This window comes from Anoplophora glabripennis, unplaced genomic scaffold, assembly GCF_000390285.2.
Source record: "Anoplophora glabripennis isolate ALB-LARVAE unplaced genomic scaffold, Agla_2.0 scaffold2, whole genome shotgun sequence".
Lineage (NCBI taxonomy): Eukaryota > Metazoa > Arthropoda > Insecta > Coleoptera > Cerambycidae > Anoplophora > Anoplophora glabripennis.
In genome coordinates this window covers 423,826-450,947 of record NW_019416325.1, presented here as the reverse complement: position 1 = coordinate 450,947, position 27,122 = coordinate 423,826, and the positions used below count along the sequence as shown (strand labels likewise).

Sequence of the window (27,122 nt, the reverse complement as noted above, 5' to 3'; positions counted from 1 at the left end):
ATATATATATATATAAGAGAAAGTTGTGCAGAGCGAGGGTAAAATATCAGAAGACAAAAACTTTTCAAGTTAAAAGTTTTTATTAAGCTTGTTTTTGTTTAACACGATTAAGGTCGATATTATTTGAGTTTTAGGACCTGGTATGTAGACCTACAGCCAATAAAAATTACTTCCTGACCACGGGCGTGCGCGCGGGGCGGCTTTTGCCCCAAATTCACATTAAATTAGCAAACTGAATTTGTTTTATCAATTTTTATAATTTTTTTATAGCTCTAGACTTTATTTACCTCTTCCCTCTTGGAAATTTTTTATACTAACGCTCAAGGAACATGTATTCTAAGTTTTAGTTTTGTAAAAATATTGAGCTAATTCAAATCCAATTCTTATTTTGAACTACTTGAATTACACCAACAATATCCAGGAAATAGCTGGCAATAATTATCCAAAGTAAAAACTAAAAATGGTATATCTATAAGTATATAATATGTAATTAATACAAAAAACATGCCTTATATATTGAAAATATTAAATAATACAATCATTCAAAGAAATATCGTGTATTGTTGCTGTTCTACCCCTGACAAAAACTAATTACGTAAAAAGAACAACTACTACAAAGAGATCATTTTGCTTCCAGATTTTACCTAAATTAAAACACTGTTTGCCTTCATTCGATAAGAAATAATCAATAATGATAAATGAAATGCACAAAAAAAAATTGGCTGTTGAAGGATGAAAATCATTTAAATTCGCAGTGAGATGTACTGTACTCCCTTTGCTTTGTCACCCGCACTATCTCCCTTCGCATGCACTGTAGGTTGCCTACAATTCACGTATTTGTAATAATATTTATTTGATTAAAAAAAAAAGAATTTCGGATTCGTATTAAGAAGAACGCGTACTATTACCATCAACCATATTAAATAAATACTTGGAATACGTCACGATTTTGATATTCTTGGATGAAATCAAATAATTCAGATTTGTTAAAATAACAAAAAAATCGTTTGATACACATCCGGAAAACCGTGAATGTAAAAAGGTGGTATCATACGCAGTGGGCGCGTTTTCCAACATACACAAATCGCGAGGTCAATAAAATACATACAAATTTTATTTTGTTTCGAATAAATCAACAAATTGGGGCAGCCTAGAAGCATTAAATTATAAATTTAATGGTTTCGCCCGACATTATTAGTTTATGCCACTTGTGAAATGTTTAACATCGCATTCTATTAACATGTTAAACAGGAATTAAAAACAACAGACGAAACGTCAGTTTCCGCATAAAATTTGTGCACGAATTTGCCACGACCAATCGAAAACGGGATACAAACCAGGGGCGGTTGGTGAATTTTTTTTATAAACTCAGAGGCGTGCGTGTAGGCAAATATTTCGAGTTAAAAAAAATATCAGCGGCGTTAATATATTTTTAAATAATTATACAAGCGCGCCCCTGGTGATGTGATTAAACTAGTTTACAATAAAACATGCCTCTAATAGGTGGTCTAACCGTTTTAACATTCCATTATTGAGATATTAAAAAAAAAATGGGAAAAATATTAAATTAATTTTGTTGAACTGGGACCATTTTTCGGCATATGTTAATATGGACTTTTTTCAATGCGAAGAATCATTAGAACCGTTCTATCTGGACTAATTAATGCGGTTTCGTCTGTCCGCCGGGCCCTTGTTCCTTTTAAAGCTAATGGTACTTGCGCGCTTGGGCGGATTTTAATTTTACAAATGACCGATGGCAAAATAGTGTCCGTTATTCCTTGAAAACCGTCGCGACGTTCCCTATCTCCTCGGAGACACAATTACCTAAATCAACGACCTAATTGCATTTTCATATTTCCGTAGCGGCGTTTTTTGCTATTGCCAATAAAAAGAAAATAAATTAACTTAAAACCGGCTTTAGAGAATTAGCGCAAGCCTTCCCGGGTCCCGTAGCGTTGTCAAGACAAAGAATCGGAATCGCGAGGATTTTTATACCAACATGAATTACATTTTCTTTGGCGGTGTTGTTTTCTCTGGCATATAATAAATTTAAAGGACCCCGACAGACGCTAATTCTGATATGCACTGTGCATAATGCTGGCGCGCCTGCAATATACACATTCGAAATTGCAGGTTTGGCAATGTTTAATCAGCTCGGCCGTAGTTCTCGTTAATCCACCGTTCATCACAATTCCCTATCTCGAGGACTCTTTAAATTATCACCAAGTAACCATTCTACATGTTAAAAATTAAGGTGCATTACGCACAGCGCGAGTTTCACCGCCGGAAATCAAAAGTGGCGTGAATTTCGACGCATGGATAAAATCAAGGTTTTGTTTAAAATTCTGCGGTCATTCCAATGCACGCCGTTTGAAAACCAACCAGTGCACATCATGAAATCGACGTTTTCCACATCTGTTACCATTTTAACCCAGTGTATTCAAATTCAAAACATCCCGACCAAACATCAACTCTCATTATCGTTCGTAAATTATTTAGCAAACAATCAAATAAATACACTAGTCACAAGGATCTGAGAATCAAACATGGTCATTATTTACTACAGCACAAAAGGCCCAAATCGTCGCAAAAAATTTCTTACCGCCCTATTTTCGAAGGTTGCTGAACACGAATCTGGAGTTATTTTTGGAATGGCAATTTTCATGCAAAGTCGAGTGGGGTGTGATTCGGGGTAACTTTTGAGACGAGTCCCCTCGTCTATCATAGTCCAGGGTACTTTTTCAACCGTAAGTCCCCTAGTCTCTATAGTTCAGGGTACTTTTTCAACCGTAAGTCCCCTCGTCTTTCCGAAATCGGAGTACTTTTTCAACTTTCCAAGGGGTGTTCGTGTGAAAACCTACCAGTTCGTGAGAAATAAGAGAGTTCACCCGTTGAATAATCGTGAGGGAACTTACGGTTGAAAAAGCACCCCGATTCGTGAGAGGCGAGGGGGTTTACAGTTGAAAAAGTACTCCAATTTCGGAAAGGCGAGGGGACTTACGGTTGAAAAAGTACCCTGAACTATGAGAGACGAGGAGACGAGGGGAGACGAGGCATACACAACCCACTCGACTTTGTATGAAAATTGACACTTCAATCCCCATAAAGGGGTGTAGGGGGGTGGTAAAGTGACGCTAGGGGGTAACGAGGGGGGGTCTTATTCATTTTTGGTAGACTTCTTCGTTCTTAGTGGCCCAGAAAACTCACCCTACTCGACTTTGTATGAGATTTGACAATTCCCAGAAGGGGGTGTATGGGGGTGGCGACGGGGAAATTTTTTTTATAGTCATATTCGGTTTCAGCGTGCCTGTGAATTATCAAATAACCGAACGGCGGATAAAAAGGGCATTACGTGAGACGTACCGTGTGACAGCCGAAAGAGAATATGTTGCTGGATATGATCCCGTTCGAAGAAATCGCTTAGTCCGTGAAATTCGGCGGTGGCCACGTATTTTATTCAATCTAGAGTCGTTAGAGTGTACTTATGGGAAAAGTAAGAAAGTCATATAACTTGCAAAGGGGATAAATGTAGAAGTTATCGACCAATGATTTTTCTTTATCAGTAAATTGAGTCGCAATGCAAGGGGAATCGTTTAAGATAAAAGAAAAAGATTATTGAAAAATAACAGGGTCTTTGGGAAGCGGTGGAGCTGAATCTTGCATAATCTAAAACGACAATCCGAGTTGAACTGTCCAAAAAGTAGAGCTTATCAGGTCATTCTAAAAACAGGAACAGCGATTTGCACAGTTCTGACACCGCATTTACAAGATGCGATTAGTTCATAAGGTTCTAAAAGTACTTCTTTGCTTACACCCAAATAGTCCTACAAACTTTTCAGACTTTCCATATTTTCAATCATATTCAAAACATCAGTTGCTCCTTGTCATATTTTATTACACCCAGATAAATAATGTCACAAATCTACAAAACGTCTGGTGTGTCGAAATTCTAACCTAATTTAAATATATATTTGGCAATCTGTTTTCGTTTCATTTATAGTACACTGAGAGATTAAAATTAAAATCAAACTTTATAACAACATTTCACTTTCATCAAAATCTAAAGTTTGTTTAGCTAATAACACAAATCATGAATATAGATACGGATTTGCTTCAGCTTCCGCAATAGGCTTAAACCAATAAAATAAATAGATACGTTGTCCACGTTTAAATAAAGCAATGATTAAATCTCGTGAAACACCTGACGACGCGGTTGTAAACGGAAAGTATTTATTTCCCTGAATTTCTTAGACAGAAACCAATCCAGGACCCGGAAGTTGGGCAGCAACCACGTAACGAAAATATCTGTCAACGACTCGGTGCGTCAAATGCCAGGATGACGGCTCGTTCGCGTAAAGCGGTTGAAAGAAAATACAAGTTCTTGGGAAAGATTTTTAACTAAACAAGAAACACGTGACCAATGCCATATGGCGCACTTATTAAACACTTAAGTCGTTTAGAGGATAATTAACGCAACTGGAACAGATTCCTTATTCCCGGAATCCCTCTTTTATGTTAAAACTTAAAGTGGTTCGATTTAAATGGCTTGTTACAATTCACAATTGCACTGAATAACTTGTTACAATTGACAATTACGCCTGAACAGATTGTTACAATTCACAATTGTACCAAAATGGATTTAATTAATAGAATTTTTCTGTTTCGTCTTAAATTCAACGCTGGATGTTAAGATAAATGAAGTAAAATTCCGTAAAGGATATTAACTTCTGAACAGTATGTAGAAAGTAGAACTGCACTGTAACAATTACTTTATAATGTAAGGCGTGACTATATATCCTCGATATAGCTCTTTTAGTCGAACTTAAAACCCCGTCTTCTTTATAGAGATATTTAATAATGCCGCAGAGTTACTCCACTGTAATAAAAGTAGACGGGAAACTGAACGTATTTCTAAAAGTATTATAAAAGTTATAAAAAGACTAGAATAAGGAAATTGGACGTTACTTCTTGGCTGAATCATTTACTTCCTGCAATTTAACCGAAATTATGTTTGAGATTATTATATTTGTGTTCAAAACTGGGGGCAATCTATTCGTTAAGCTCTTGAGAGTTCCTTTAAACCAATCATCAAATCAAACGTTTCAATTTCATTTATACTTCTTGCGCAAACGACTTCTAGCAACATAAATTTATATAAATCCTAACAAGAGCCTGTTTGGAGCTTGTTAAAGTCACTTTTTAAGAAGCCGACTGGCACTGGAATTTTTTATTTACGTTACATCTGACTGGTCTTGAAAACTGTTATCTGCGACGCCGCCGGGGAAATAACAACCTTATTATAAATAGGTATTCTGATTAGGCAGACCTAGGAAAGCAATTCCCTTCCTGAAATATTGTAATTAATCCATCTAATATTTCCATACTCCGTCTTAGTACAATACCGTGGGTGTAATAAATTCCCAATTATTAATTACTATCAAGAGAATTAATTATGTTCCATTCTCAGTTAGGTTAACTAATTAATGTGTCTGTATGTCTTGAACATCAAATACCATTCACAGTACGAGGCATAAATTAATCAACCCCCAAGGTGCCAAGAAATGGCAAAACACACGTCAACGGAAACGATCGCCAAAAGGGGCATGCATCCTGCAATTTGGGCAGGTAAACAAAGCCGATCGAATAAATTTCGCTCCTCGACACGTCACGATTCACGATAATTCACGGTCTGTATACATATTTCTCGGAAAAATACACTACAATACTAGCTGATGTAATTTAACGTTATTCTATATGTAATTTTACATTGACTTACATTGACGTTTTTTTTCAAGTTTATGTAATATGTCTTTGTTTTTACATACAGTACTTGTTTATGTTTATATTATAGTTATAAATGTAATTTATAAAATTACAATTCTGTAAGTTTAATGTAATCTACCTGCATTTTCACACTAACGGTATTACTGTACTGATGTAATTTGTTAATTCCTTAAAGCGGATTGTAGCAGATATGTTTCTATAAATTTAATGTAATTTTACAGTAACGGTATTAGTTGTAATTTGTTAATTCTTTAAGGATTATAGCTGATATATATTTTTCTGTAAATTCAATGTAATTCGTTTGTAATTTAAGTGGCCTATACTAGTTGAAGTAATTATACATTTGTCACACCATGCGAGTAGATGTAATTTATAGAAATACAATTTAACTCTAAATTTACAGTAGACACAAGTTTTTCTATTAACATTAATGTAATTTTACAGCGGTGTCTGTCGTGATTCGTTTAATGCGTCATTTATAGACAAAGCAGGGGTTCTTTATACTAAAATATGTACTATATGTATCAATAATCGCCTTAATTTCACTATTATCAGTGTAGTATCAATAATTGTAGGTTTTCAACAAAATTACAACTACAACATTTACGTAAGTGTAATGTAATCTACAAGTAATTTTACAGTGGCGATACTAGTTGTAATTTGTTAATTCTTTGAAGTGGATTATATATAACTGGTATATATTTTTCTGTAAATTCAATGTAATTCGTCTGTAATTTTACAGTGACTCGTTGAAGTAATTATACATTTATGTTACACCATGCGAGTAAATGTAATTTATAGAAATACAATTTAACTGGAAATTTACAGCAGACATGAGTTTTTCTATTAAGTTTAATGTAATTTTACAGTGGGGGCTGCCGTGATTCGTTTAATGCGTCATCTATAGACAAAGCAGGGGTTCTTTGTACTAAAATATGTACTATCAATAATAGCCTTAATTTCACTATTATCAGTGGAGTATCAGTAATTGTAGTTTTTCAATAAAATTACAACTTTTAGGCAAGTTTAATGTAATTTACAAGTAATTTTACAGTGGCGATACTAGTTGTAATTTGTTAATTCTTTGAACTGGATTATAACTGGTATATATTTTTCTGTAAATTCAATGTAATTCGTCTGTAATTTTACGGTAGCCTATACTAGTTGAGGTAATTATACATTTATGTTACACCATGCAAGTAAATGTAATTTATGGAAATACAATTTAACTGGAAATTTACAGTAGACATAAGTTTTTCTATTAAGTTTAATGTAATTTTACAGTGGTGTCTGCCGTGACTCGTTTATCATCATCTATAGACAAAGCAGGGGTTCTTTATACTAAAATATGTACTATCAATAATCGCCTTAATTTCATTATTATCAGTGTAGTATCAATAATTGTAGTTTTTCAACAAAATTACAACTTTTTGGTAAGTTTAATGTAATCTACAAGTAATTTTACAGTTTTTTACAATTTTATAACTGATATATATTTTTCCGTAAATTCAATGTAACTCGTCTGTAATTTTACAGTGGCCTATCCTAGTTGAAGTAATTTTATAATATATACAAATAAATGTAATTTATAAGAATACAACTTAACTTGAAACTGCCGTCACCCCACTTTTGTTACGTGTGCTGTTAGTTAATTTTAAGACAATTTGGCGTGTCAGGGAGTTTAGTTATTTATTGTCCACGTGCAGATACATACATCAATCACCATCGCCCCGATCGCACCGACCACTTTTTATTGACAATCCACGAATACGTGCCCTCTTACGCCTCGCAGGGCTACCGCAAAGTTCCAGACCTACTTTCCCCGAAAGAACTTTACTCGTTTTCTTATTCAGAATTCAGCTCGACGAGGAGTGTTTAAAACCGCCGTTCTTTCGGGATCCGCCACGGAAAATACTAATTTAAGAGTCATTTAACAATAGCAACAGAATTAGCGACTATTAATGCCTTAATTTCGCCAGCGCTAAGGGAGTCGCCTTGGCAAGTGGAATTTTAATATTCCGAGTATGCGTGCCATATTATAACGAGACAAGGAAATAATTACCTTTGTAGTTTATTCAGATTTTGGCTACGTGACGTGACGTAAAAGAATTTTAATATTTCAGCAGTTGTGATCAGTTCAACTATTTTCTTTTTAACAATAAATTAAAAATATGTGACGCGACAGCGACAAAAAAAAAACAAAACCGGAAAGATAAATTCGTGTACGGCGTACTCGTAATGACGTTTATTTGGGGTAGGTTACAGAGCGTTTTATTTTTATACGACCGTATATTATTTAGGGTGATTTTTTTCCCGTGGCCCAGCGACAGCTGACTCAATGTCGTGTCGATTTAGAGGGATCGTGGTATTTTTTAGCATGTGTGGTCTGGGCGGCCTCACCTAAGCAGAACCAGATGAGGAACGGTGAGATATGGACCGGCGCCGGGAAGGAACGTCACGTATCTCGGCTACGCAATACAAGTGATGAAGAGCACGCGATAAGTAATACAACTCCCACGGAAATGCGAAACCGAAACGTGGGCCCTGCCCCTTGAAATTCTAAATTTCATAAACCTCTTCGCGCGATTCCCGACCGCCTTCGACGGGTTTCATCAACTCGTACATTTTTTACTGATGTTTCCATTCAAACAATTATGCTAAGAAAAAAACTTTTCGGATATTTATCATCAACAATTTTTTTAATTTCATATTTTAGGGAAATTGGTAAATTTGCCTGTTTTTTATTTACCATAATTGTGAAAGAAATTTTACAATCACTTGAAATGTAATTTGTATATACATTAGGCTGGCCCAAAAAAAAACGAATATTTTTTTTTCGTCTCTTGTGAAAATATGTTAGTTTATCATGTTTTAAGAGCCCCCTCAAAAAATCAGCTTATACAAAATTTTTTAGATTCAAGATTTTAAAAAATTTCCAAAATCGTCAAAAATTGAATTTTTAAAAAAATTTTTTTTTTCTCGTTATTTTATCATTTTCTAGGTTGAAAAAATCTCGATTCTGAAAATTTCAAATTTATATTTTAATTTCTAAAGGTCACTCATAATTATTTTAACTTTAAAAGTAGTGTATCTAAAATGTTTACGAGCGACCTCTAAAAATAAATAGCAACGAACTAATTTGATGAACAAAAGAATAGAAATAAATCACGACACTTAAAAAAATTCTCGAGGCAAAATTTACTACCGCACTGTATCAAATATTTATAATTTTTTAATTTTTTAAAATTTAAGTGTAAATTTTAAAAAAGTTCAATTTTTAACGATTTAGGAAATTTTTAAAAATCTTAAGCGACCTCTAAAAAATTTTTTTTTGAGCTGATCTTTTGAGAGGGCTCTTAAAACATCATAAACTAACATATTTTCACAAGAGACACGAAAAAAAAATATTCGTTTTTTTGAGCCACCCTAATATACATGGTGTCCCAAAAAGGTTCGAACCCCCGAATTGAATCCTATCAAAAGAAGATTCAGATAAGTTCCAGAACATCAAGGAACCAACACGCTGGTGACTTTGGATTTGACCTCTACCTTAAGTTTCAAGGTCATTAACTTAACAACACGACAATATTAAACGGAATTATTTTTTATGGCCAGCAAACGATACACTGTCGAAGTTTACGTCTGAATATGGGGCCAAATAATGTTTCCAGTCTTAAGAATGACCCTATCATAAAATTTTAATTATTAACCAAACAATGTCAAACTTAAAAATTGTTGCCAAGGTCATACTGATACGTCTATTAAATCCTACTACTTTTATATCCATTGTTTTTTGTGAAAAATGAATTTGACCTTGAAATGCCCTTCAAGGACAGCATAGAAAAATTCTTTGATCCCAGTTTCCGACATAAAATTTGTCGCTGTATCGGTTACTGGCATAGAAAATAACGTGTTTCATTTGGTATTAAGTTGACCTTAGTTTGACATTGCTACTGGTGGTGAAGGTGAAATCCAAGGTCGCCGTCTAATATGTCATTCAAAACACTACGAATTTTGCTTGAGACATATTTGTTATTCGGAAAAAACGAGTTTAACCTCCAAATAACCTTCGAAGACATTTTTCGACCTCAAATTGGGGCGTAAAATTTGTTTCTCTATCGATTCGTTGACCATGGCTTGACCTTGAAACTTAAAGTTCAAGGTCGCCAGTCCTCCGGATGACCTATTGTAATTATTATGATTAAACAGTATTCAATTTTTATTTTCTGTTGTAGTGAGCTGTTACGTTATAATTTTGCGGTACGCCTTTTCTATGCCCTGCTAATTTTATGCCCTCACTAACTTACGCTCATATTTGAAAAAAAAACTTCGATAACGTTATGTGGGGAGGCCGGTCGTTCCGCATCATAATGTCAAAAGGGATACTTTCACAAAGTGAATATTGAAACCTTCGAAAGCTTTCTATTCATACTTTGCAAGTTACCTAATTGCATCCAGGACGGTCAGAATTCAATGCCAACTTTGATTAAACCCCTCAAACGTTATTTCTGCTAGATAGAACACGGAACACGCCCGATGTTTAGAGCCGCTAGTTAGAACTTCAGGGTCCAAAGACCGATATAAAGTTTACATCTTTTTTTTTTAATTTATTTACAGTACGTTTTCTCTGCAGCGGCAGCATTTTGCCTACATTCACCGTATGTCAACGCAATTCTTGATTACTGTACAGACCCAGAAAATCTCAAATAAATTGACAACTAACGATTCGGGGTAAGTGAAATAGCGAATGACGGCGGAATGAAAATTAAAGTTATAATAACAGAAATTCACGGCGCACCCTAATGACTCCTAAGAAGTGACCTAGTTCGGATTTTGCGGAAGATGCAAAAATAAATGGGTTTTAAGTATCTTCCGATTCATTCATACTTCCCCAAATTGAAATAATAGCTGTTGGTGACAAGTTTGAAATGGAACTATTATGAGGTGATATATTGAACCGGTTCAATTTTCAACGCACATCATTAATGTAAATTTACGGAGCGATCTTTGAAGTTTCAGACGTGGAAAGAATTTAAACTTTCCAAATAAGTAGCCCCCTGTCTGCAACTAGAGGGATCGGAAACCCAACTCCTGTACGGTACATACGCTACCGCTTACATATTTCCACGGAAAAATTTCCCACAAAAAAAAAATGACGCGGCAGCTTGTCTATTGTAATACCGATCATAAAAATCCTTCCCAGTGGTCATTAAATGCAACTTACACTACGAACAGATTTTCCAAAGCCGATTATTTTACGGAATGCGCTTAAAAACGTCTACAAGGAAAACCCCGGTCGTGCATTTAATAACAAAAGATTTAATTGAATCAACAGAAACAATTAACGCAACATTTTGCGGGAGTCGTGCAAACAGCAATTTTCCGTTCAAGCTCCGTTTTTTTTTTTCGAGTTATTCTCGGCCTAGGGTCTGCGGGGGCGAACCCTCTAAAACTTACACGGGTTATAAGTAGAAGGGCTACCATAATAAAACATGCCCTTACATTTGTTTTACTGCAGACCATGCAACTTCTATTACTGTTATATTTTATTGTGCCGCGACAACGAGTCGTACGTGAGTTGGTACTAAACCGCTGGTGCTGTTAAGCGTACATGTCATGCTGCAGCCTATGTATAATAATAGAAGCACATCATAGAGGCAATTCGGTATAAAAGCAGTTGATTAAATCTAGTTACCTTTATATGGGGGCAGAGTTTTTTATTCATTGCCTCATTATAAAGAACTTTTATTAGTCGTTCGGGTGGTTTCCACTTCGAATGCTTCCCGACCTTCCATTAAAATTATAAATATTTTTTTTCGTGGGTGTCCGTCGTTAAAACAGAAATAACTGTGGATAAATCTTGACGTAAGACGAGACTTTTGTTCCCTTCCCGAATGAAAAATGCCGCGGCTCGCCGAAATGAGGCGCAAGAGTCGTAAACGTAACGTAAATTCGACACATAATATACAGCTGTATATAATTCAATAATATCGGACGGAATGGCAAATATTCTATCAGGTTATGAGGCAATTTTCAGATGCGACATAATTCAAAGTGTTCTCTTTATTACAACACATCATACTGAGGTACAAACAGGTAAGGGGCCTGTTTTATAACGGTTGAATGCAATAAAAACCGGGAATATATGCAATAATATACCCTAATTCAGCCTATATGTTACGCAACACTTTAGTCAGATCCTGTCCATTCCAGTGCGACATATACACATCCTTCACAAATGGGGGACCGCCTAGCCGGGTGTCTTAACCGGTGGATTTCGATCTGCCGAGGTAAGCATCACGGACGCAGGCTGGAATTTGGATGGGTGACCTAAGGCAGGCTCGGGGACGCGGCTGTGGCAGCCTACCAGAGACCTTGGTCGCTCGACATTTTCCGCATGCGTGTGGTAATGGTAATGAGAACAGAGCAAAGAAAATCTCCGTAACTCAAGACCATGCTATCATACATTAACTGTACGAGACTTTGCCACCAACCCACCCGTGTAGTAAATAGGATGGTTTGAAGAAAAGTACTCGAGTAATGGAGGAGGGTGTACATCACCTATTTTAACAAAAAAACAACTTCGACTTTTCAGGGCTTTGATGTATTACCTCCGATAGATGGCATTAGTTATATCTCACCGACGTTGTTCAGTCGCCTAAAAGCTATACATCGTACAGTGACGAGAACCGACACGAACAGCCCCCTTTGCACTATTTTGCTGTACTGTATGAAATATGTAACTATATTTCACGACCCCGAGCTTTACTCTTCAGTACCCGACTTTTAGCACCGCACTTTATAAAATTATTATCCGTCCGACATCGTTAACAGAAGTCCTGATTCGCACGGTATTAGTTGCACAAAGTTTGTACAACACTCGCCTCGGCCGAGCTGCAATAGTAAGCCGTTTTAAATCCTTAAAATACTTGAACGCACGCCTTTGAAATTTCAAGTAGATAGGTATCGCTACTTTTAAACAAAATCGGACCGTATCAGTTTCCGCCCCAGTTTCCAGCTGCACGATAAAAATCTTTCTTGAGAAATATCAACATCGCGCGGAAGTTTCTGCATCTGCTTAACCCGACCGTCCCTAGGATAAAATTAGTATGTCTTTTTCAAAAAAAAAAAAAAATGTTATCTACTATTAAAGGAGCTTAGGACGAGGCGAAGGACATCAATCATTGTGCTAGGTCCTCCATAATTTTTTGTTAACATCCCGAATGAGAATGTATCGGAAGCCTCCGCCGCTTCCACTGGCGCGTATTACGGCGTGAATTAAGAAGAGAAACGTAGACAAAAACTGGTATGTTCAAGGTGTTTTCGACCAGTGTCTATTTTAGCGAATACACCTCGTCGCTTTGGCAAATAAAACGGCGTCGTTAAAAGGGGCAAATAACAGGCCGATCGACCGACATTTCAGGCATTTCATTAAACCCAGTGATGTCACGAATATTATTCATTGATTTTTAAAGTAACTTCATCAACTCGGCCTGCGGAGATAGGGCGATATTGTGTGGATATATCGTTAAAATTGAAATTTGTCCCACTTCCTCGCGGTAATATTCGTTCATCAAATATTTCCTTTAAAAAACAATGCGCAATTGGAACATTTTCCGAGGCAAAAAGTACGTTATAACCGACTGTACGTTATATACCTACGAAATACCTGCGCTTCACAGTCGTCACATGACGATTTAAAAAAGCAACTCATTAAACATGGCATTCCCAAATAATGACTAGGTACAAACGTACGTTAAAGCACGTACTCGTACGTTATACGCAAAAAATAGTCGCGCTTCATTAAACAGATCGATGCCGCGAATATTATTCAACAAAACATGATAGGCACATCAAATAATGTGTACGTTAAAGCGTGCATTTGTACGTTATATAAATACTTTACCCAAGTCAATGCAAACGGTGGTCGCGGTTAATTAAAGGGAGTCATGTCGCGCGGTTATATTTGTTCATTAAATATTTCCTTTAAACGACATTAAATTATTAGAATATTTATCGTACGTTATAACCGAAAGTACGTTAAAAGTATGTACGTTATATCCAGATTTGACACGGGTCGGTGCAAAGAGCAGCTTTAGATTAATAAAAGGTTTATTGAACATGACCGGACCAAATAATGTGTACGTTTAATGTACGTTAATATATATGTTATATACGTAAACAAATGCACTTCAAAGCAAAAAGTAGTTGAGCTATATCATCATTCAGTTACAATTAAGAAAATGGTTGCAAGATTCTATATTTAATGATACTCCAACGTGCGTTGTAAATATGTACGTTATATGTAATAAATATATCATATGCATTACAGAAATATTTTATATGTTATAAAAGAATGCATACCAATGCAAAAATTATTAAAATTGTCCCGTGCCAATTAAGAAAAAGTTCAAATAATACGTTATAACGTACGTTATAACAAGTGAGCGTTAAAAATATTTTAAACGTACAAATAAGTTCTTAATTCAATTCGATTCATATATAAATTGAATCAAAACTACACCTAATAATAATCGATTGTACATATGTACGTTATACGCGAATTTCGATGCACGTTAATTCAAAATAAGAGTTTCGCTTGACAATTACGTACGTTATAACCAAGTGTACAATAAATATTGTAAACGTACAAACAAGTTCGCAATACAATCCACCGCCTCTATAAAAATAGCAAATGGTTAGAATATAGGGGAAAATGCTTGCAAGATTGTATATCTAATAACATAAAAGTTTGAAATAGTATAAGACGCTATAACTTATTTAACTTGGTAAATGTTTCATTTCTGTCATATGTTAGATTAGAATCACCATATATAAACTTTAATCTACATTTGAGACGGAAACTTCGACATTGAACTGAAAAATATATAATCTTTATAGTTAATATCCACATTATTGGGCAATAACGTATTTGATCTGACGGCCTCAACAACATATTAGAGGCAATTGTATCGTATTTACAGCGTTTTGATCCTGGCAACCGAATGTAGAACAGTTCAGACTTTTCGTACGTTTTTTTTTTATTTTTCCACAACAGAATAGTTTTTATTAGACAAATCCGAACAATCCATTTGGGAGTTGTATTTTAATGCCTCAAAACTCACTTCGGCGGGTCACTGATTGTAATTTTCCCATTAATCATTACATGTTGCTTTAGGTCGTAAATTCGTAACATAATATCGAACAAAAAAGCCAACAATTTAAACGGCAATTTCACACTAAATAATAATAATAATGTCCCTTCAGTCATACTACGTTCATACCACAAAGCTTTAGCAAGACTTGAGCGAGAAATAAACAACTATTACATTTTGTGTTAGTTTTATTTTTTTTATTTTTCTGCACGCTGTTTGTTGAGTTTAAAAAACTACAACACTTCACGTGGAGTCTATTTATCCCTCGAGCGAGAATTTCCTAGAGAGAGAATATAAATCCACATGTTCAGACGACAGAAAACCACGTCCTCTTTGTTTAAACCATGGTATGTCTCAATTTTTTGCGCGCTATTTCAGGAATATCCAAACAAATCATTTAGGACAAACGCTGTTTCGGACAATTGCACCGAATGAATGGAATCCCCTTAAATAGCTCTCCCTCAGCGTCGCCCCAGAATAAAATGTCCAAGGGTCTTCAAATCAAATTTATATAATGTGAGAAATATGCTATTCATCAGTTAAATTTAAAATAGATACGCATGATTTCTTAATACAATAATAAAGTTCAGTCACTCTGCTGTGAGATTTACGCGCATGAAGAAGTTATTTAAACGGGTATTATTTTAGATGGAATTCTGTTCGCATGATTTTCAAGACTAGCGTTGCGGTAAACATGTTAGTGCTTGAAATAATATTCTGTACCATCTGTGTTATTTTATTTAAAGCATTTGACCTTCAAATGACTTTCAAGGGCATTCTGGAAATTTTTAAAGTTTGATTCCGTCATAAAACTTGCAGTTGACATACTGACATAAAAAATTGTTGACCTTAGATTCGGATCCTCTTAGGACACCCTGTATAGATGAAATTATAAAAACTAAGCTTGACAGGTTGTTGACCAAACGTATTTTCTATAGTTCTGAGCAATTTAACGGGTTTAATTTGTATGTAGAGCAATGTTCCTCATGATAGTGTGCATTTAATTTGCTGAAAATAATTTTTCAATCGTATGGGGCTTTCTATATAGTTAAAATTTGGGTTAACATAACTGTACAATATAATTTGAGTTCGCCATAAATATAGCTCAAGAAAATTAGGACAATTTTTATATTAGTTGGAGTAAATCTGATAAAACCAGCGCTTTCAGCGAGTCCGAAAACGTATATTTGAGCGTTTTTACAAAGGTTTTGGGCACTTTCATATTTTGGTCATATTTCCTAGGGAATATACATAAACTATATATAGCTCAAGAAAATTAGGACAAATTTCTTTTTAGTTAGAGTAAATTTGATAAAACCATCGTTTTCAGCGAGTCCGAAAACGTATATTTGGGTGTTTTTACAAAGGTTTTGGGCACTTTCATATTTTGGTCATATTTCCTAGGGAATATACAGGTACATAAACTATATATAGCTCAAGAAAATTAGGACAAAATTTTTTTTTAGTTACAGAAAATCTGATACAACCAGCGTTTTCAGCGAGTCCGAAAACATATATTTGGGTGTTTTTACAAAGGTTTTGGGCACTTTCATATTTTGGTCATATTTCCTAGGGAATATACATAAACTATATATAGCTCAAGAAAATTAGGACAAATTTTTTTTTAGTTAGAGTAAATCTGATATAACCTGCGTTTTCAGTGAGTTCAAAAACGTATATTTGGGCGTTTTTATAAAGGGTTTGGGCACTTTCATATTTTGGTAATTTTTCCTAGGGAATACAACACAACTATAATATAGCTCAAGAAAATTAGGACAAAATTTTTTTTTTAGTTAGAGTAAATCTGATATAACCTGCGTTTTCAGCGAGTTCAAAAACGTATATTTGGGCGTTTTTATAAAGGGTTTGGGCACTTTCATATTTTGGTAATTTTTCCTAGGCAATGAATGAAACTATAATACAGCTCAAGAAAATTAGAACAAAATTTTTTTTTAGTTAGAGTAAATCTGATAAAACCAGCGTTTTCAGCAAGTTCAAAAACGTATATTTGGGCGTTTTTATAAAGGGTATGAGCACTCATATTTTGGTAATTTTTCCTAGGGAATATACATAAACTATAATATAGCTCAAGAAAATTAGGAAGACATTTTTTTTTAGTTAGAGTAAATCTGATAAAACCAGCGTTTTCAGCGAGTTCAAAAACGTATATTTGGGCGTTTTTATAAAGGGTTTGAGCACTTTTTCCTAGGGAATGAAGGAAACTATAATATAGCTCAAGAAAATTAGGACAAAATTTTTTTTTTAGTTGGTTACCACTTTTTTAACTACAAACAGTTACAATGAAAGTGCGGTATGAAACTGAAAGATTGCGGTAATATTCTAAATAGTTTTCTTCGAGGGTTTCTTTCAAACTCGCAATTTGTTGGTGCACACGACGTACCAATGTAATGTCATGTATTTTTTACGAGTAGAAACATACAGTAAAATCGCTCCAATTATGTAACAAAGAAAACAACTTTTGAACCATTTCTTTGTACCTAAATAATAATTAATGAGCTTTCAAAGAAGCAATGTTTTTTTTATAAAATCAGCGTTATATCGTTCGTTAAATGCGTGTGGCGAGGCAGAAATCAATTTGATTTGCCACATTTCTTTAAAGGTGTAAAATATGTATTCGTCAGATTTATTTCCGCCCACTGGACACTTTGTTGTCATTATTTATACAACAAATTTTATTGTGTTGTACCTTTAGATTGAGGAACTCGTAAAAAAACTACACCCCGTAAGGGATCAAAGGTCAATCCTTCAGTTGAAAATTTGAGAAATAGTTACCGGAAAGAAGAACTTGAGTATACATACTTTGTTATAATTTTTTTTATATGGGAAAAATAACATAAGAGGCAGTCCAGCTCGGAAGAACCGCGACGTAAATCAAAAAATTCAAATTCACCGGGAGGGAAACGTCGGAGCTATAACCATTACGGCGTATTCATGCTGATATATATGTTTACAATATTGAAATATTTTCCAAAGGATTGAATTTAAGTATACGAAGATTTACCGTCCAAACTTCTAGTTGTAAACTAGTTCAATTATGATTTTCGTATTAGTGGAAGTACCGTCACCGTCGACATACTGCGCTAACTAAGTTTGAAATGTTTACATCACTTCGGAGAATATTTTCCTGTTGCTTATTAGGAACTTCCGACGCAAACTTGGCGCATGAAATTACTTCCACTGAATAATCTTTGAGATACATATTTATTTATAAATTCTCAGGAGTATTTACCTTCCAGGTACCCAGAATAATTCATATGAACTCAAATTTGTCGCATTAAATTTATTCAGCCACTTCAGCAACAAAACAACACAATTAAACCGTGACGAGTTTAAATTTAATCAGAATCCCATCCCGTTCCTTGCACCGGAGGCTAGCCTCCACTGTTCATATAAGATGCTGTACTCTCGCCACTGAAAAGCCGCTACTGGCAACTGACTTCACACCTGACATGATATGGCGGGATGGTATATAGATACACATAATAGATCACACCAACGAATGCGTAGTTTAACTTTCACTGTAGACACTTGATAGGCTAAAGTAAGAAAAATTGTCACGAAGAAAGCTCTAAGGTTCAACCGGGAAGCGAAATCTTGGAATAAGATCCATCCCGCCTTCTATCTGGAGACGTTAGAAATTTCGAAGCCGACACCAAAATTCATCGGCGCTCAATATGAATATAAAACGACGTGATAAATTACATAATTTGACAAGTCGAGAATTCCATTGCCTCCATTCCCCTAATATGAAGGTAATGTAATGTTAGGAGCACCAATTCCAAGTTTGGCCAACTGTATTAATTAACCGATTACTAATGCTAACCGAGGAACAAGCGTTATAAATTATTTATCGATCACAATTATGTAACATTAATCTGATCCTGGCAACTTTGTAAGTCGGGTAGGTCGATGAACACCGTGATAATGCAAACACCGAAAAATGCACAGAAAATGGCAGTGTTTAACATTTACTTAACGTTGACGAGAAAACAAATATTATGACATCGAGTCGAATAGGTAATTCTGATTTACCGCGCTCATATGTACGTTCATCTCTCTATGTCGTAGCGACCGAAATTTTCAAAAAGTGTTGCATTAAAATACACTTCTTTATTATATAGGCTGTCTCGTAAGCCAATGAACTGAAAGGCGTACAATCAACTTGCATATTCCAATCACGTAAACAATGATCAAGACCTGCTGCTGCGAAAGCATTGGTCGAAACGGTTTCAACGGCAATCGTGCCACGCTTTGGTACTGAATCAAATCACACTTCACGTAGTATAATACGTTTCATTTCGTGCGTATCAATCGCAGCTTAATTTTGTTGCTGTTTTATCTCGTTTTGAGTCAATTCGGCTGATGAAGTTGCTAAATAAGTAAAAAAGAGTATTTTGTTTAGAATTTCATAACTTTTTAATAGTACCTGTTTATATCTTGATTCGAATATAATTATTTTAAATAATAAATTATTTCAACTAAAAATATAATTTTTTTAAAAACACGAAAATGTTATTGAGCTTAATCCATTAAAGTTCGTGTTCTCTCTATTCCGTTGTGATATCATATATTCCAGGGCGTGTTTAACCCAAATTTCACTTATAGATGACAATACAAAACAAAACTAAGACGTTTCTAATATACCATTTCAAGTTTAACCGACAATTTATTCCTCCCGGGTACTAGTCTCAAACGGAACAAAATTGAACACAAAAAACAACCATAGCCGAAAAAGTAAGACGCCCTCGACATTTTGGGTGTCTTTGCCTGATAGGCTAGCAGCTAGCTCCCAGATAGCGACCAACTACTAAAATGTGGTATTTATTTATTTGATTAACGTCCTCGTCATTTGAATTGAAATGGACCATAAAAATACATCAAAAGGTGAAGTTTAACAAAGCCTCCAATATGAATTAATACATATCATACATTTTTTCCCCTATTATATTGTATATTTCGCTATTGTCTGTGCGATACAGGGTACTGTCCACCGAATTTGAAAATAAATCATGCAGGATATCAGATTTTAATGTTTCGATACAAAATAAACAATAACATTCATTTTTTATTACATTTGAATGCAAAAATATCGATATTTTCAACCGAATTCTGTTAAATAAAATAAAGTTAAGTAAACAAAAAGTAACCCCGGAAAATTTTGTTCCAAAATTAGATTTACAGAGAAGTTATAAAATTATTAAGGTAATATATAACAATTGCTAGTATCAATTATATTAAAAAAACTACAGTAGCCACTACGAAAGTAACTGAAAATATCAGTATTTACATTTTTTTTACTATAAATCAAAAATTAAAAAACGCATCGAAAATCTGATCTGACCAGAATATTCCCCTCAAAAAAGTTACCAACATTCACGAAAACCGCAACTTTCTATCTTCATTAACAACCGAGATACCCTCGCACGGCATCCAAAATGGGATGCACTGTACAGCTGTGGACGATAAAAGGTCCCCGACATAAACTGCTGTCTTTATTAGTTTCGCTCTTTGAGCCCATTTATATGTTTTGGGTTAGAAAAACAAATGAACATCGAACCTATTGACCATCTGCCGCAAAATAAGGAAAATATATGTCCACGCGATTATCACCTGTTCTTCATCTTAAGCCAAGTCCATACAAACACAAAAACATTTGTCCGTAAACAAAACCAAACGTAAATGAAATGATTTTTGTTTGCCCCTGAATAAAAGTTCAAGGTTATGTTCCCTTCGAAAAATATGGTTCGTTCCGTTTCAATATTTCACGGAATGTTAAGAAGGAGAAATAAAAGACTTTGATGAACGACATTTTGCGACATATTGAATATATTTAATTGAAATTTTTTTAAAATGACTCACTGAAAATGGAGAGCTGGAAAACGCACGGAAACCATGTTGTGACGTCATATCACACGTTAGCGACTGTTTCAAATATTTTATGAATTTAAATTATTTATCACCCTTAACATACATAAAAGTTAACAACCTGTTTTTTTTTTCACCACAAGTTATAAATAGGGCTGTCAGAACTGAGTAGCGGGACATAGGCGTACGCATTATTTATTAAAAAGCAACAAATTAAATTACAATACACCACCGTAATACAAAATGGATAAGAATTAATTACGCAAAATCCGCACGATAACAAAGGAAACAGTATACTAACGTTACGTGAACGTGAAAAGCATTCTCACGCATGACTCGGTTGATCCGCTTGGCGCGCCATCGAATTGCGGCTCTCTCTGACAGCCTTAGTTATTAATTAAATTCGTAAATCTCGACTAGGCTATTTAGGAATGAGCCATTTTGAGGTTGAGAGTCCCATTCGCGAAAAAAAAGTGACTACCGGTCCCTGCGCGTTTCCCCGTCCGTCCGCCACCCCCCCACCTCACCGCTTGCCGTGGTCCGGCCGAATAACCGGCGCGAGCTGCCAGTCTATCCGCCCTCGCAACGTTTCCGTGTCTCCATCTCGTATGGGCCAGATGTGGTAGCGGCGGCGCTGCTCTAGACGCTTTGAAAAGACGCCGGGAGAAGTTGCTTGAGTAGACAGAATAGGCTCATCTGCTAATCGGTCCAGAAAACTCGCTCCGCCGTCGCTGTCACTAGCCGCGTAGCGTTCCCGCTTGAAAAGTGGTGCCCCGGTCGGTGGTGTGCGTGGTGTGTCATGTGCATTCTCGTTGAATATGGTGGCGGTCTGATTAAATGTTTTAATTTAATTTTATTCGTGCGGACGGTGGGGTGGATACGTCCGGATGCGGATAATACAAACGGCCCACCGAGCACGCCTTTGTCATTAATTATTTTCCTTAATAACTTAAACAGTAGGCCGTGGAAAAAACATTACGGAATTAGAGGACCCAAACGTTTTAATATTATAAATAAACAAAATTTTGAGATAGTTCTTGCTCACTTAAAAAAAGTATTATATTCTAATTTACACAATTGGAAACCAAAAAGTGGACAATTTTATTTTAATACATCTTTTTTGAAAATTGTTTGCATTGTTCGGAATTTCAACATATTAAAATCAAATTTGTGAATCTAAGGCTCGTTTAGAAAGCGCGGTGAAATTAATATTATCGGAGGTGACACTATATTTATGATTTTGTATAAATATTGTTTTTTTTTTTGGCCAATATATACACTACTGCGCAATCATTACAATTTAATTTAAAAACATTACTTTAGGTTTTTTTAAGACAGATTTTTAATTTTTTTTTGTTGTGCCGTAAGCTTTGTAAGCAATATTAAATGTTGTTAATTCTGAATAACAAATATAATTTTCTCCTAAAATAAGTTTTATCACTCAACTTTATAACAAAATTGAATATTGTAATTACATCATCATCGTTAATTCAGAAATAGCACATAAATAATAAAGATACCAAAAAATCATATTTTTCATAATACACTAGGCGCAAAAATTAAGAGATATTAAAAAAATCCCAAAATTTTGGGTGATTTTCAAAGAGGTGTAACTTGGAGGGAAATGGTCTTAGAGAGAATAAAAAAAAGGTAATTGAAGCTTCAAGTGTCTAGCTTTCGAATATGGAATTTAAAATTTTGATGAAATTATCAAAAAAAAAAAATTTGAAGTCCATAGGTCTTTTTAAAGAAAAGCAAAAATTTACAATTTTGTTTTTGTGGATTTTCTTTCGTTCGTTTTTCGTTGATTTTCTTATGATGAAAACTAGACACTTGAAGCTTCAATTTCCTTTTTTTTATTCTCTTTACGACCATTTCCCTCCAAGTTTGAAAATCACCCAAAATCTTGGGATTTTTTTTAATATCCCTTCATTTCTATGCCTAGTGTGATTAAAACTTTTATACAGAGTGTCATCGGATACACGCAATGACAGGTGAAAAAGATACAAAACTTGAAAGTTCATCTCTTTTTAGAAAGGATATTGAAAAATATCCATTTGTACACCAATACAGTACTTTTTCTGTAAGAGTAAGCAAAATTAAGTTCAAAAAATATTCCTAAAATGCAGAAAAAGCACTTTACTAGGAGAAAAGATCACTTTTTGATGCCCAAAGCATACTTGATTTTTAAAAATCAAATTAGTTTATATCTAACCAAGGTTAAACCCCAAAATACAGTCTGTATTAGGGTGGCCCAAAAAAATCGAATATTTTTTTTTCGTCTCTTGTGAAAATATGTTTTAAGAGCCCGCTCAAAAAATCAGCTCAAAAAAATGTTTAAGAGGTCGCTCAAGATTTTTAAAAATTTCGAAAATCGTCAAAAATTTATTTTTTTCTTTTAATTTTTTTTCTCATTTTATCATTATCTAGGTTGAAAAAAATCTCGATTCCGAAAATTTCAAATCTATATTTTAATTTCTAAAGGTCACTCATAATTATTTTAACTTTAAAAGTAGTGTACCTAAAATGTTTTCGAGCGACCTCTAAAAATAAATATCAATGAACTAATAATTTTTTTGTTGAATTTGATGAACAAAAGAATAGAAATTAATCACGAGACACTTAAATCTTCTCGAGGCAAAATTTACTATCGCACTGTATCAAATATTTATAATTTTTTATTTTTTTAAAATTTAAGTGTAGTGATTTATTTCTATTCTTTTGTTCATCAAATTCAATAAAAAAAATTATTAGTTCGCTGCTATTTATTTTTAGAGGACGCTCGAAAACAATGGTACACTACTTTGAAAGTTAAAATAATTATGAGGGACTTTTAAAAATTAAATAGCGATTTGAAATTTTCAGAATCGAGATTTTTTTCAACCTAGAAAATGGTAAAATAACGAGAAAAAAAACTGAAAAAAAAATTAAATTTTTGACGATTTTGGAGATTTTTAAAAATCTTGAGAGAAGTTTTTTTTGAGCTGATTTTTTGAGGGGGCCCTTAAAACATGATAAACTAACATATTTTCACAAGATAACGAAGACGAAATAATTGTAGTAACTAAAAAGATATTTAGGTACTGATTAAGTTTGTCTGCACTTGTATTAAAATATACGTTTGCCATTAATTTAAAAAAGAGAATGTGTTTCACAAAATTAAAAAATTAATATAATAATATGGCCACATCTAGAGTTTATGTAATATTTTTTTATACGTCTTAGCCCCGGGTAAAATTATACATTAAAATTACAACTAAAATTGTCTCCTCTGGCGAACGCATTAGAATGTAAATATTAATTTCATTTCCCGGCCCTGCCGAAAACGTCTCCTTATTTGTATGTCTTAATATTTCCCGTTCAATTGTTTGTTTAAGTATAAAAGAAATACGTTTGAATCAAAGGGAGGGCAGAAGGAATTTTTAACTTGATGGAAATCGTAATGATGCAATGAAAACAGTTGGGATACTTTTCTTTGAAAAGAACTTTCGCGGACAAATGCAGTTTCTTGTATCCAGGTGCTTATTAAAAGCACCCGCAGTCATTATAAACATAAAGCGAGCAACAGCTAATTCTTTAATTAAAAAAAAAGTGGGGGAATGCGACGAAAACTTTTTATATACCGTTTCGACCATGTTTTGGATTATTAGAGTAGTTAACAAGCGTTGTGCAAGTAAAGTTATGTTATTTGCATTCAAGTTAGATTTTAGTGTGACTAGTATTCTGTTAAGGAGGTATATCGGGTTTACTAAAATGCACAGATGTACTTGAAATTTACCGTTACGCTGTTGCCACATCTGCATAGTCTTTATGCGTTCATTAAATATAATTTAAAACTACTTAAATATGATATTTGTACGTTGTTAATTAGTCAATATGTATGCTATGTGCATATGAGTAAATTTCTTTGCTATATAGATAATGTTTAACGCAAATAATTTCAATAGAATTTAATTTTTTCAAATTGGCAGCGGGTTTTAGTCCCATATGAAAAGCATAGGACCCCCCTGCGCTCCTCACTTCCCTCGGACCCCGATATACCTCCTTAAAAACGAAGGCGAAAAGTTGACATTGCTGCTGCTGCTGCTTGTCTAATTCGTATAATGAAAACAAACAGCATCTCCCTGAATAACACGGCTACATTTGCGGAAGGGGATATTTTTGCAAACCTAAACGAATTTTTCCTCCCTCTTCGTTGCCAATAAAATCGAGCCCTTAATTAAAAACACGACGAGAGATAAAAACTATATTTTTAATGAGTCTATTACATTCATGTTATCCTTAATTTACTAATTAATTTTTAAATGAAGCAGATTCTGAATTCTGATAAAATTTGCATTTCTCCAGTATAAAATCCAAGCGGAATATTACCTTCCACATTTTCTTTAATGGCCTAATGAAAAATGAATATTTTTTACCATCCGACTTCAGCACGAAATAAAATATCGCGCGGCCGCGTTGATGAATTAAAAAAAAATCATAAAACCAACACAACAGTTCAATCCATTACAAGACATGTCCACCCTATCCTCCGGAGGGGCACTGGCTTGTATATCTTTAATGTCAATTATTCAGCCAGCTGAAATTGTATCAGTTCGGAAACTTTAGATTAATCCAATTTAAGGTCCCCCTATTACTTGTTACAGGTCCGAAATGCAATCGTTATGTAAAGTAATAAGTTAACAACAATTACACGAGCGTTTAACAGACCACCACCATGCCGCTAGTGCTGTTCGTCGCGCTCGTCCTCATCGGATTGGACAACGCTACGTCGCATTTCATCCAACGGGTTGACGTCTTTGGTAAAAAAAAGAATCACATTCCCCTCATAACCGACTTAGTTCCGATACTTCCATTTGCATAATTTTATACTTCAAAAACGGTCACAAGTGGCAAGCCGACTCTAGTAATAAAATTTTATGGCAGAAGTTGTTTAAAATTATTTTGTCAGGACGCCGTTCCGCCTTGCCTCTACTCAAGTATAAGTATTAATAATTTTTCGACATCTATAAACGCTATTTGCATTCGGATGTGCCGATAATTCTGCCAAACCGATAACCTTTAATACGAAGTAATTTTTTCATGTAAATAAAACAATTGGCACATATATATATTTTTAGACTAAACAATTTCTTAATCGGTGCTTGAAAATATTTCATTTAGCCAAACGCCGATTTCTTCCTTATAGGCTATTGATTGTATCCAAAAAACAGGGTTAAAACTATGATGTTCAAGCAATTTTATTGCATGAATCGGTCAAAGGGTCATTTTAGATGAAGAAACCGCGGAGTGCTATTAAATTAGAGGGTGAAAATGCACCCCTTTCAGTTTTTTAAATGTAGCTCGAAAACGAAGCAAAATTTCGACATAGTTCATAGGAAAAATTATTTAGAGAATGGAATTTCCCACGGAAATCGCTTATTTAAAAAATTTAAAAAGAAAATTTTATGCAAAAAAGTGTTAATAAACAATTTTAAGAAAAGCAAAAAATAAGATATTTTGATTTTTTTTTACTTTTTTAATAAAATAATTTAGTAAATACTTGAGAATTTAAGTACAATAAAGTTTATTAATAATGTATATACAGTGTGTCCACGGATGGAGTTGACAAGATGAGAAACTCTTTTGTTTTTGATTTTATCGGAAAATGTCTCTTTATAAAAAGTTCTATTCCTCGAAAAAACATCTTAAATTAGATATAAAGGTGCTCATAAATTGAAAAAAAAACACGAAAATACTCAAGAAAGAAGTACCATTATTTATTATTTTACACAACATTTTTATAAAACAAACCTCAAATAATACAAATTTTAAAATAAGAATTTCAATTCTGACACTATATGTATAGCTACTTGCCACCTCAAAAATTGAAATTTTTATTTTAAAATTTGTATTAGGACTTTATTTGAGGTTATAAACAGATTTGTTTAATAAAAATGTTGTGTAAAATAATAAATAATGGTACTTCTCTCTTGAGTGTTTTCGTGTTTTTTTAATTTATGAGCACCCTGTATATCTAATTTAATCATTTTTTCGAGGGGCAGAACTTTTTATAGAGAGTGACATTTTCTCCTCTCGTCAACTCCATCCGTGGACACACTGTATATAGATTATTAATACACTTTATTGTACTTAAATTCTCAAGTTTTTACTAAATTATTTTATTAAAAAAGTAAAAAAATCAAAAAATCTTATTTTTTGCTTTCTTTAAAATTGTTTATTAACGATTTTTTGCATAAAATTTTCCTTTTACGTTTTTTAACTAAGCCATTTCGATGAGAAATTCAATTCTCTACA

General features: G+C 34.1%; 1 protein-coding gene across 5 annotated transcripts in view; it reads left to right on the top strand.

Moving 5' to 3' along the window:
• The window catches only part of LOC108916979 (protein eva-1 homolog C), a 229,593-nt gene that overhangs the window by 157,957 nt on the left and 44,514 nt on the right, over positions 1 to 27,122 (top strand). For 4 of the 5 annotated variants that reach the window (XM_018723363.1, XM_018723362.1, XM_018723365.1 and 1 more), the window contains exons 1-2: positions 21,572 to 21,652; positions 25,472 to 25,627. The exons of the other annotated variant lie outside the window; for it this stretch is intronic. In XM_018723363.1, coding sequence (XP_018578879.1) covers positions 25,543 to 25,627 — 85 coding nt within the window. In that variant the 5' untranslated portion in view covers positions 21,572 to 21,652; positions 25,472 to 25,542. Of the gene's footprint in view, positions 1 to 21,571; positions 21,653 to 25,471; positions 25,628 to 27,122 lie in introns of those variants that run through there. 5 annotated transcript variants of the gene reach the window in all.